Source organism: Spinacia oleracea, chromosome 6 (assembly GCF_020520425.1).
Source record: "Spinacia oleracea cultivar Varoflay chromosome 6, BTI_SOV_V1, whole genome shotgun sequence".
Taxonomy (NCBI): domain Eukaryota; kingdom Viridiplantae; phylum Streptophyta; class Magnoliopsida; order Caryophyllales; family Amaranthaceae; genus Spinacia; species Spinacia oleracea.
In genome coordinates, this window is record NC_079492.1 from 137,415,253 (window position 1) to 137,427,434 (window position 12,182).

The 12,182-nt window shown below is 35.4% G+C and overlaps 1 protein-coding gene across 1 annotated transcript; it reads right to left on the reverse strand.

Annotated features, from left to right (window-relative positions):
- Window positions 1–8,662, reverse strand: LOC110794882 (chlorophyll synthase, chloroplastic). The gene is made up of 15 exons (XM_021999852.2): window positions 8,421–8,662; window positions 8,280–8,330; window positions 8,037–8,125; window positions 4,725–4,812; window positions 4,111–4,196; window positions 3,937–4,023; window positions 3,789–3,854; window positions 3,595–3,678; window positions 3,457–3,518; window positions 2,887–2,962; window positions 1,791–1,853; window positions 1,635–1,716; window positions 808–884; window positions 618–665; window positions 1–523 (listed from the first exon to the last, which is right to left on the reverse strand). Exons 1-15 carry the CDS (start codon window positions 8,524–8,526, stop codon window positions 461–463), a joined length of 1,128 nt encoding a protein of 375 aa, XP_021855544.1. The 5' UTR covers window positions 8,527–8,662; the 3' UTR covers window positions 1–460.
- Window positions 8,663–12,182: the final 3,520 nt, after the last annotated feature.

Genomic DNA, 12,182 nt, shown 5'->3' on the forward strand with positions numbered 1-12,182 from the left:
TGGAGGTAAATGAAATTATGAACATTACTCACTTGAACATCAGTTATGATACACAATCATATACCCACTTTTCTCAAAAGAAAGAAAATCAAGGGGGGAAATATAAAGAGAGAATGAATACAACAGATGTCTAATCTGACCTCTACTACAGAACTTGAAACATCAGAATACAAGATGCTCAAGTCCGAGGTTTTAGCGATTTCTAATTGCACAAAATTATGGATACAGGGGATACAGGGGATACAGTGATCTGATTATTCGAGAATGATGGAAGGCACAAGGGAAAATCTCTACTCTGCTGAATACATAAACAATGGATGCTCACCAACATGTTCAACTGACCTCGCGTTTGTTGAAAGCAGCATTATTGCTCACGTTTAGGACTTTCTGTCGCTGATGTTTGAAATTCCGTTGTTTGTCGAGGTTTTACAGACCATGATGACACAGTGTATACAGGTACTTAATGGTTGACTGCCAATGCAGTCACTAGAAGACCGAGAATAAGAAACGGTTGTGCACTAGCCTGCAGGAGAGAGCAAAAGGTAGACAAAATGCCGATTCAAATTATCAGGCGTAAATGCCATAACAAAGGAGAGAAAGAACAGAGACTTTAGTACCTGATATTTGACATCATACTTGATAGGGTCCGTCAGGATATATTTGGTCTGTAGCCAGGGGGGAAAAGTTTATGCAAATTGGAATATTTAATCAGGACAGAGGGAATTGAAGAAATATACGAAATTCACATTAGCATTACAGTGATTTGTATGAATGGGGATGATTAGCATAATATGGCTGTGTACGTACCTGGAAATAAATTTGTGGAAGTATCAATCCCAGTAATGCTAAAGCATAATACGGCTTGCCGGCCCCCAGCAGGTAACCTAATTGTAATACCACAGAATGATCAGTCACCAGAATACAACTGAGAAAGAATCAGGCACCAGAATATATACACCTACTGCTTCTACTAGATATAATTGAGATAAGCCTGTTAAAATGCAGTGAAGTGAAAATTCAACTCAAGGCCTTCTCAGTCACACCATAGGTGTGTGCATTTGTGAAGGTTTTGGAGAAGTAAAAGGCTAAGAATAAAACAAGTTGGAGTTGTTTGACCACATATCCCTAATAAATGCTTTCTTTCTACAAAAACTACGGAGTAAATTATTTCGGAAACATTCATTTACCCTACAAACAGAAGCCTCAAACAGACTTTAGGAAGGGAGGGGAAAAGGTGATCCAACATAGAAAAATCACTTTAGACCCGGTGTCAATTTCAAATGGAGTAATATTTCCGAGGGTGTGTGTGGTTGCATTGAGGACTTTATCATCACAAATTATGCAACCAGCTCAAGCTTTGGCAATCTTTACCGATTTTACTAGAAAGAATTAGAGATGAAGTTAGCAGATTTCAAAATGCATGATGATGACATGTAAACATGTATAAACAGAAACCAATCTCTGATTTGTATGACAGGTTATTTCTTTGCTCAGAAAATTTTCAACATCTAACAAGGGTCATAAAATATTAAAAATACCAGTTCAAAAGGGTAGCTTGTGAATAAAATAAGGCAGATATCTTTGCCAAGGAAATCAATCGAGCATAGGAGAAAAAAAAATAACAGGTTGATTACCTGCAACTGATAACTGAGTAATGTCAATCGAACCAACACAAATCCATTTAGCAGCCTCAATGCCAAAAGCTACTGGAATTGACTGCAATGAATATTATACAGGGTTTAAATTCAGACCTCAGTGGCACTAATTTAACACAAAAAATGATTACCAACCTGCAATCCCATTGCTCTGTCGCCTTCAATGCTCTTAAAGTCATTAACAATGGCAATCCCAAGCTATGACATGATGGAAAAAGAGAAAATTAGGGAGAAATTGGTTTTCCATTATGTAAAACACTTTGAGACAATAATGAACTTCACATTTTATATATTGGGATGTCACTAATTAGTTCCAAACAATTCTTTTTAGGCAAAAACTAGTGTGTGTCCGGGCGATGCACCGGTTACAATGTTGGATAATATACGAAATAATGCGACTTTGACTGTTTTTTAATAACTTTCCGGAGATCGTTTATTTTATTTGGATGTCATGTATTGTATGTAGTACATATCAATTTTAAGTAATAGTGTTCTTCCCTTTTTGGGTTGTTAATATTTATAAGTCATGTCTAATATCTAATAAAGTTTTTGTGTATATGTTATGATCCACATATGCAAACACAATTTTTGACTAATTAATGAAAAGTGTTCTATTATGTGTAGAAGATGCACAAATTAAAAATGCAGTCATCAACTCATCATTCAAAACTATTTTCAATAATGGTAACAAAATTAAATTTTCTTGCAATCACTATATGGTGAAGTTAGAAAATAAATAACATAAACCATGTGAAAAAATAGTATAAATACAATTACTCTAATCCTATCCCACTTAAATATATTTAAATAGAGTTAAAAGGCATAATAATAGTATAGCTAAGATGGTAAGCTTTCTACTATATTTCTTGTTGGTTCCATGTTCGAACCTTAACAAAAACATTTTGTATATCTATATAGCAAAAGCACATCCTCCATGTCATTGTTGATGTGGCGCCTTGTCATGTTTAGAGAAGGTGACACATGGCGATGTGACATGATTTGCCTTGGAGATTTAATAATAGTATAGATTAATGATTGGAATATTAATGTTTCGATCATTTTCTCTCTACATCCCATGAAATCTTTTTATCTCTCCTTCGCAACACTTATTCTTTGCTTATTTTACTCTTTCTGCCTACTTTCAAATTTTATTCAAAATGTAACAAGTACTCTTAATCTGTTCCCAACCAAAAATGTAAAAGTAAGTTATTCAAGAATGATTTAAGCTTACCCCAGCAGTGCTATACAGGAGTGTAAGAACAATTATATCAGGTGTCAGAGTGCCAAACAAAGCTTGACCAGCCCACCTAGCAACAAACAATCAGGAATTTAAACAACGACGAATCTGCCAAAGCAAAGAAAGAAGAAGGCAAAGAAGAAGCGAACAAACAGAAAATGTAAATGATATTCAAGCTTTCGAGAGGCTTGATTCTCTCCCAAATACACTCTTAAAAGCTCAACACAATATTCAATCAATAATCAACATATCTATCTCTCGAATATGATTGGCATATATATAGCTTTACTTCTAACAAACTAACTAACTTCTTCTTCAAGCTATTAACTTTTAATTATAAAGATACTTCCTAGAATTCCCCTCTCCCTAATATTGATTCATAGCAAGTGAGAACCAGAAACATGAGCTATAGAGATGATTTTGTTGCTCCTAAAAATCCAGGCCATCCTTCCAAGTTTTTAATTTTGGTAACTCTTTGAGCTACAATAATCCCAGAGCACAACAGGTCTATGAGTGTGTGAAAGAGAAAGGACCAGACAGATGGTAAGGAAGAAGATAACCCACCATGGAAGACTGATGTAGCTTGACCCAAGAGCAAAGTTTCCAATCCAACCATTCTGTTTAAGCTGCAAAAGTTCTTAATTTGGTAAGATGGGAGTATTTTCCAACGTCAGACAAAACCATACGAATAGAAGAAATTACCTTCAGGGGAGGTGCAGAATATATGTATGAGATAAAAGATCCACCCAAAGCCAAGTAGAAAAGGATAGGAAATTTATGCCCTGCCTAAAGAGAAGAGGGATTAACATAAAAACAGGAAAGAGCTGAGGTAGGGAAAGAACAGTAAAAGAAAATTTGTGAACAGACAATATGTGTTATAATTGCAAGTTGCTTACCCACACATCCAACCCTCCAGCGATAGCAAGTCCAGCTAGAAACAACACCCAAATTTGAGTAATGACCTGCAAGAATCAAAGAATTATCATCATACTAAAGAATTCAAGTGGCTAAAAGTTAGTTACCATAGTCAAATGTACCACATACGTCATTCTCAGCTATTGCCCCTGAAGGAATCGGACGATAGGGTTCATTAATTGCATCAATATCTCGGTCATACCAATCATTTAGGGTCTACAAAGAAAAATGTATACATGAGATAACACAAATGAAATGTAAATCAGGTTCATATAGATAATAGATAATCTTCTGAGACCCAACCTGTGTATAGCCAGTCAGACAAGGTCCAGACATCATCATGCAAAGAACCGATTTAGCCACATCTTCCGGAGTCCAATGAAAGTTCCCTGCAAGATAAACAAATTGAATAAGCTTTTACTCTTTAGAGCAACAATTTTATTCAGAATACAACATTAAAAAAAGACAGATCGGGTCATCCAGCATGCTTGTCATTTGGGTGGAATATACATACATCAAGATATACAATTGTCAAGTGAAAAAAGGGGGTGAAGATACTGGACAACAGGATTGCCGTATTGGGATGTCCACTATCTTAGGTTGACAAAGTATCAAGGTATTTTAGTAAAAACTGGTCCACCTTTACCATAAACATATACTTGCATCATATACTGTGTATGTATTTTGAATCATGGGCTTCATTAGGAAAACAACTGAATCAGAAGCATACTGAATAAATAAATAAAACAAAAATATATTCCTAGTTCCCCACCGCCATCAATAGAGGAATGTAATATGGGCTGAGGAAAAGTAACTAGCACAGTGGAAAGCATGAAACATTTGTGAAGAACAATTTCGATGATAAGCAGAAGATAACAAGTCTGGAGAAAGATGGAAGGATCTGTATGTAAGAATACCTGATGCAGCAGCTCCACAAACTACTCCCCAAATCAATGGAGGCCATGTAACAGGCTTTGTAAGCTGGAGACGAATCTTCCATTTGTTCTGCAGCAATAAAACTAAAGAACATTTAACTCAGGCAATAAAATCTGTTTCTTCCCGCCTTTTCTAATCATTGTTCTTATTGGAGTATATAACATAGTATAGAACATTAGCTTGTAATTAGTTTGTTACTTAGTATAAATAATCTAGCTTTGTACTATCTCAATTAGTTACACAATTAATAAAATGTAGTCTTTACTTTCTCTCTCAAAGTTCACGAGCTACCAAGCTCCAACAATGGTGTTCCATGATTTCTTCTTTACTTCCTTCTCCTCCTTCCCCTAAACTCTCAAATTCAACATGGTATCAGAGCGGGACGATCCTTGCTCTTCACTTCCGCATAAAATTTTCGTTCAATTCAACCCATCAAATTTTTTTTTTCCCGCAAATTTTCTCGAATTCGGTCAAAATTCGACGAATTAGGGATTCAATTTACCCTGATTTCTTCTGATTCCATTCAATGATTGTTCATTTCGAATCTTGAATCAAATAATTGTTGATTCTGGATTCCCCAAATTCTAGGGTTCTTGAAAATTAGTGATAGATTCTTGATGCTCCAGAATCTGGGTACTACTGAAATTAACCGCAAGCGTCTCTTCAAACATTCCTCGCCGGCGATAACCAGAGGAAGATGCTGCCACCTGTAACACCGCTTTCGCAATCAGAGGCGCAGAATCATCATCAAAATCGCCGTCGCCATTGAGGAAACTCTTGGAGAATTCAAGTTGGTGGATTGCGATTCTTGAGGTCGTAGATTGTTTGGAGCGTTCTTGCGCTTTCTTGTGCTAGATTCGGTTTGATTTCTTGATCTTCCTGATTAGTTCCTTTGATTACAAATTGGCAAAACTTTAGCACTGTTTTAGTGATTCGCTGCTTGATGAATGTTGGTGAATTTGAGGGTGATTTTTCTCAATTTTAGCGTCGTTCTTGACGAAATTCCAGGGTTTAATTCCCAATTTTGTTTGTTCAAATTGAATTGTTTGTTGCTGCTGGTTCGCCATTCTTTTTGGAATCATCTCAGTTTAAATCATTGTTGGGAAATTGTTGTTGCTGGCGATAATGGTTTGCGACTTTGAAGATTGTTAGGGTTCTTTTCCAATCGATTTCTTTTCTTTAATTGAATTCTTGTTGTTGCTGGTTCTTTTGTGAGAACTGGAGTGAGTTCTGCTTGAAATTGTTTCGATCTTTGGATGGATTCGTGAGATTGAGTTCACTTTCTTTTACGGAATGTAGTTAGGACTTCCTGTAAACATTCCTCCAATGGTATATCAGATTTTATTCAGTTTTGGGGTTGTGGATTTTGAGGATTTAAAAGCTTACAGTTGCTCCTGGAGAATGGTGTGAGCAATATAGGAATTCAGCACTAGTATTGCAGAAAATGAAGCTTGGTTGTTGATTGTTGGCATGTTTTGTTGCCATTGTTTTGGGTTGAGGTTTTCTTTCTCTTTTGAATGTTGGCACGATTCAACATTTCTTTCCAGCAAAAGATTTGGAGTTCAGTACCTGTATAATCAGGTCAATTTTGTTCATTTTTCCCAGCAACAGATCTGGAGAATTAGAGTCAATTTTGAGACCCAAAGAGGTCAATTTTGAGACCCAAAGAGGTCAGTTTTGTGACCCAAAGTGGTCAGTTTTCATTGATCCATTGTGATCATTCTTTTGATGAGACCCATTGAGGCTCATTTCTTCAAGGCAATATTGGACGTTGCAGTTTGATATGAGCAGTTGGTACAACAGCAACAGCAATGGCCAACATCTATGCTTGTTCATGAGGAGTTCTTGGTGCAAAGTTAATGAAAGAATCTGATTTGAAGCTTTCAAACTGAAGATGTTTACACCATCTCCAGTTTGAGGGGGGGTATTGGAGTATATAACATAGTATAGAACATTAGCTTGTAATTAGTTTGTTACTTAGTATAAATAATCTAGCTTTGTACTATCTCAATTAGTTACACAATTAATAAAATGTAGTCTTTACTTTCTCTCTCAAAGTTCACGAGCTACCAAGCTCCAACAATGGTGTTCCATGATTTCTTCTTTACTTCCTTCTCCTCCTTCCCCTAAACTCTCAAATTCAACAGTTCTTTCCTCCTTTTAATACGGAATACAATTTAATTTCTTAACATTGTATGAGTACTATGTACTGTTGTACACAAACAAAACTACGAACACATGTAGCAAACATTTACAAATAGAAAAACTAACATCTTATAGCCACCCATATTTATAATGCACTCCCTTTTATTTCATAATATAGCCTGTGTATTTTTCCACAAGTCAGTTTAGGAAAACAATGCAATATGTAATACGAATTTATACCCAAGATAAAAACCCACTAAAAGATGATTTACCTCCTGAAATTCCCTCCTAAACCTATTCTCCATATTATTGATGCTAAAACTATTTTTACGAATGCTCAATGCTGCCATATAATTGGCCTCTTAATAATTGACTGTGTTGGAAATTAAAGTGCATTTAACCTTTTCCTGGATGGATACTACCCGGTTAAGATTTATTATTGACCTTTTCCTTTCAAGCTCTTAGAGTGACTATCAATAATCAACCTCATAGAACACTAATGCCTAATTCAGCATTTAGATTCTGAAGAAGAATTTTCTACCTCTAAGTCTCTAACCCTCTACTTCCCTATGCTTCATTCAACTCTCATCGAATGCCAGAAGAGTTCAAGACCATTTGTGGAGTATTGCTAATTTTCTATGCTACCTATTCTCCATACTTATCCTGATGTTAAAGCTATTTAATGAATAATTGACTGCACTCGATATTAAAGTGCAGTTAGCTTAAGCTTAACATTTTCATTGCTAATTCAAATTTCATATCCACCTTCCCATCAGGTCATCATCCCCCTTACCCGAAAGCAAAAAAGCACAACAACAAAAGGGACTGCACTTCAGATACAGGGAAGGATTGTTTGTGGGCTTATTAGCTAAATGGCAATCAGCTCGGATTCAGAATCGTCAATCATCCCAAGGCATAACTACTAGTCAATCTGCTCTTTCGAAGTCAATATAAGATAACAAGTTCAAACCAAATGTCCAATATCCAACCCAACTTCTATAACTTCGATATAAATCAGGACTAATTCAAGGTATCACTTAATTAGCATTTCCAATCACATACTCAAATTAGAAAGAAAAGCCCTGCAGTATAAACTAAATACTCCGTAGTAAATAATAAATTAATAACCCTTATCAGGAAAAACCCACTGTTTCTTGTGAAGCCCCTTTGATTCCAAGAAGCTGATTGAAGCTAGAACCCTCCTTAGTTGGTGCCTTATCTGGTACCTGACCTTTCACTGCCACACAAAATCCAAAAAAAATCCCAGAAAATAATATAAATTAGACATTTGAACCCAATATTTCATTTGAAAATATTTCTTATAATCAACAAAATTAAGCAAATAAATCTCAAAAAAATTAATTAATTAATTAATAAGATAAGAGGGAAACCTTCATTGGTATCAGTATCAGTGTCTGCTGCTTTAATCGTGAATCTTCTTCCTTAAACAACAATTAAAATTTAAATATCAAAAATTGAAATAATGGGTTTATTTTGAATAAAATGAAGAAATGGGAGGAATGGAAGCTTACTGGTGAAAGAAGTTGAAGCAGGAGAGAGAAAAGAGCGAGTACGGACATGGGTATTTGCTGGATTGGATAGTTTAATTGCTGCAAGTGTGTTGATTATGGCAGCCATTTTTGTGAGGTAGATAACCTCAATGGCAGTGTTGGTATGGGAGAGACTGACTGTGAAGGTTTCTTTTAAATTTACTCTGGGCTATGAAAAGGTTTGAGAATGATTGACTTTAGGTTAAAGGCAAATCTTTTCTAACATATGCAAATGCAGTGTAAATGTGTAATAGTTTGTCATGTTATCCCAACTTGTGTATGGTACAACCGCTAATGTTATAATAAAGTGACGGGTGACATACAAATCAATAAATTAGGAAATTGATCGAACTACAATAAAATCATAAAAATAGGGTCAAAATAAAATAATAAACTATTACTAAAACCGGTTGCATGGCACAAATACGGGTGAAATTGAGGAAAGCATGTCGAAAGCTATTCGTCACATTAGAACGTATGGTGATTGATCCTCATCATCTTCCTCATGCGGGTCTTTGGAGATCGATCATCTTTATCCGTCATTTCCCTCATAATTTAGATCAAGGATTTTTCTTTAATTACTTAATCTAGACAACTAGTAAAGAAAAACCTTTGTTCATATCCACACAAATTTGCTAGTCTCCACTTCATCTCTTATTTGGGGTAAATTTAGTCGGTTGTCAATTTATTTGAACTTAGTTCGGGTCTATTGTTTTTTGGAATTTATCATGAAGGTTGTGCTATGATCTGCTTGGCTTCGGTTAGTTCAAAACAACACACAGATGAGTTCAATTTCCCGATTGTATATTCATTGTAATTAATACTATGTAGGCAGGTAATTTTGTTTATATGTATGTGTATATATTTTTTAAGAAAAATAAATTCTAATAATCCAACCTTTGCCCCGTAATCCATTAACAGTCCCACCTATGAGGTATTCCTAGCTGATCCAACCTTTGGTACCCAATATCTTTAAACGGACCTTATGACCGGTTACCTGGAAAAAAAAGTTAACAACTATTAAATTGACTCTATTTATTCGAGTTGGCGTCTTTTTAAAAAAAAATTAAATTAATTTGTTGACTCACCTACATTTGACTCCCTATCCTTTTTGTTCTCTCAAACTCACGAGCTCTAAAGCTTAACAATGGCTTCATTTATCTTCTTTCCTTTCTTCCTTCTCCTCTTTCCTTCCCTAAACTCTCAATTCTAACATGATCAGAGTGGGACGGTCCTAGCTCTCAAACTCCGCAAAAAAAAAAAATCGTTCAAATCAACTCATCAATTTTCCCCCAAATTTTCTATTTCAATTTTTTTTTCTCAAATTGGGTCAAAACTCGCCGAATTAGGGATTTAATTTTCCCTGACAGCTTCTGATTTCATTCATTGATGGTTTCTTTCGAATCTTGAATCAAATAATGGTTGATTATTGAATTCCCCAAATTATAGGGTTCTTGAAGTTTTTTGTGTGTTTGCAAGAAATTTGGGTATTGGTGATAGATTATTGATGCAAGTTGTGTTTCTGTGTTCCTTGGCATTTTATTCGAAGGATTGATCGGAGATTATTGAGGTTGGTTCGTTTTTTCTTGAAGAAATATGCTCCTCAAAAGCTTTGATAGCTTGATGAATAAGCTCGCCGTGAGGGGAAGAATCCCTATCGCGATTCCAGAAATGGGAGATACAGTCGAAACAACCATAATTGAAGTTAGATGATACATGATTCTTTGCATTTGTAGTCGTCCCTGTTGACGGCAATGATGATTTGTTGGATTTTTTTCTCTTGTATGTGTCTGCCTTGACAATCTGGTTGAGATTTTCTAATAATTCGTTCTGCAAATGGTGTTCTTCATGAGTTCATGATTTTTGCTGATAATGTGTCTGCCCTGATGTTGGTCATCACTAACCGTTAACTTCTTTGAACTTTTGCTTAAGCAGTGGCAAAATCAACATCAGCTACTTATCTACGTGTTGTTGGTAGTGAATTGATCCAGAAGAATCTTAGTGATGGTCCATGGCTAATTAACTAATCCTTAGAACGAATAAAATTGAAACATATTGCTAATTAATTCATGATTTGGAGAAGAAGAGAGAAGAGAAAGTTGTTTGGTGTGCTTAAGGGCGTCGTTTGGAGCAAAAATAGAGAAGGGAAGAGAGGGAGAAAGCCCTCTTAAAGGAACCTGCTTCATTGCCAACAGTCACTGCCACGTAGGACAATTGACCTGATTTTGCAGGTCGTAATTTAACGAGGTCCATTAAAGATAATGGGTACCAAAGGTTGGATCAGCTAGGAATACCTCATAGGTGGGGCTATTAATGGATTACCGGGCAAAGGTTGGATTATTAGAATTTAATTTTTCTACTTTTTTTAGTGTTGTAAGTTTCACTTTGACCTATTTTGTTTTCTGGTCTTGTGCCGCGGCGGAGCTAGTACTATGGTTTCAAGGATTTCTCTTATCTTTTTATGTTATATTGCGAAGCTCGTAAATCATCCTAATGGATGTTTTAGGCAAGTGCTTGTTATGTGAGCACTGCTTAGTATTTCTTTCCTAATCCAAAAAAAAAAAAAGTCACATTAGAAAGTACATCATTCTCTCATAAGTCTCTTATGACAACACTTTGGTAGATTTGAAACTTCGAATATATAATTGTTTACATTTATTTTACTTCGTAGAACAAACCGATTTCTCGCATAAACTATATTTCATATGTTAGCTTATTAGTTCTTGAATTAAATGCCCTACTCTTTACCTGTCAAAAGGATACGTGTGATGAAATCAAAGGCAAAACCACTCAATCACTTCAAGAATTTGGAGCTGGACTAACCGATTCATAAAGCTATTTATGCGTTAAATTCAGTGGTAAAGAATGTGTGGGATAGTCACTTACAAACCACATTAGATTTAACTACACACGTAGATTGAAGATAAAACAAGATAAAATATAACAACTCACTATCTGTGGTGAGTATGTTGATCTATTAAGGGGAAGACGATCTCGATTATGAATGAAATCGGTCAACTTTCAACAGTATTTGAACGGATACACTTACGAAAGAAGATTTGACACATCATATCGAACAAATCGATGCAATTTGATTTGTGCGCCATTTGTTGTCTTTTTTGTAGCAACACCATGTTTTCTCATGCTTTACTACGGGTTTAAAAATAAAAGTCTTTGTGTGCTTTTAGAAACCTTCCACATATAAAGGGTAGCTAGGGAAGCACCTACAAGCTCCGTTGCAGACCAAGATCAAACAATGGCAAATGAAATGACTCGAATAGCATCCAACTATAACTATTGTCTTCTAAGAAATGACTAGTATTGAAATCTATGTAACAACCATTATTGTGTGTACTTTGATTGGGGTTGTAGTCGAGGAATAATCATTGATGACGTGTGTTAGGACGAGTCATGTCCAAGTTTATTGTAAATGTTTCATGTTAATTTTGGACTAAGTAGATTCGTATTTGCTCATTTTCTTTCACGCCCGAATCAAATAATCCAATTTCAGTTACATTATGAGTCTAGGTCGAATGTGTTTTTTCAAGCCCACGCGAGGTACATATGGTAAAAGGGCAGGGACAACAAGTCGTTTCTTGGTTATCAACTTATTATTTATTTATTTATTTTATTTGAAGTGGATGCGAAAAGTGATAGTGTGTATTATTTATTAAAAAGTAAATACAATAGGCAATATTGGAGTTACTTTTTAATTGAATGAGACAAATAGTGAAAGCCTAACAT

Excerpts from the sequence above, each read along its gene's own strand:
- LOC110794882 (XM_021999852.2), bottom strand. The coding sequence starts at position 8,526 with ATGGCTGCCATAATCAACACACTTGCAGCAATTAAACTATCCAATCCA. Across the intron at positions 4,024-4,110 it reads GTCTGACTGGCTATACACAG|ACCCTAAATGATTGGTATGA; the intron begins GTTGGGTCTCAG and ends TTTTCTTTGTAG. Across the intron at positions 885-1,634 it reads TACTCAGTTATCAGTTGCAG|GTTACCTGCTGGGGGCCGGC; the intron begins GTAATCAACCTG and ends TATTACAATTAG.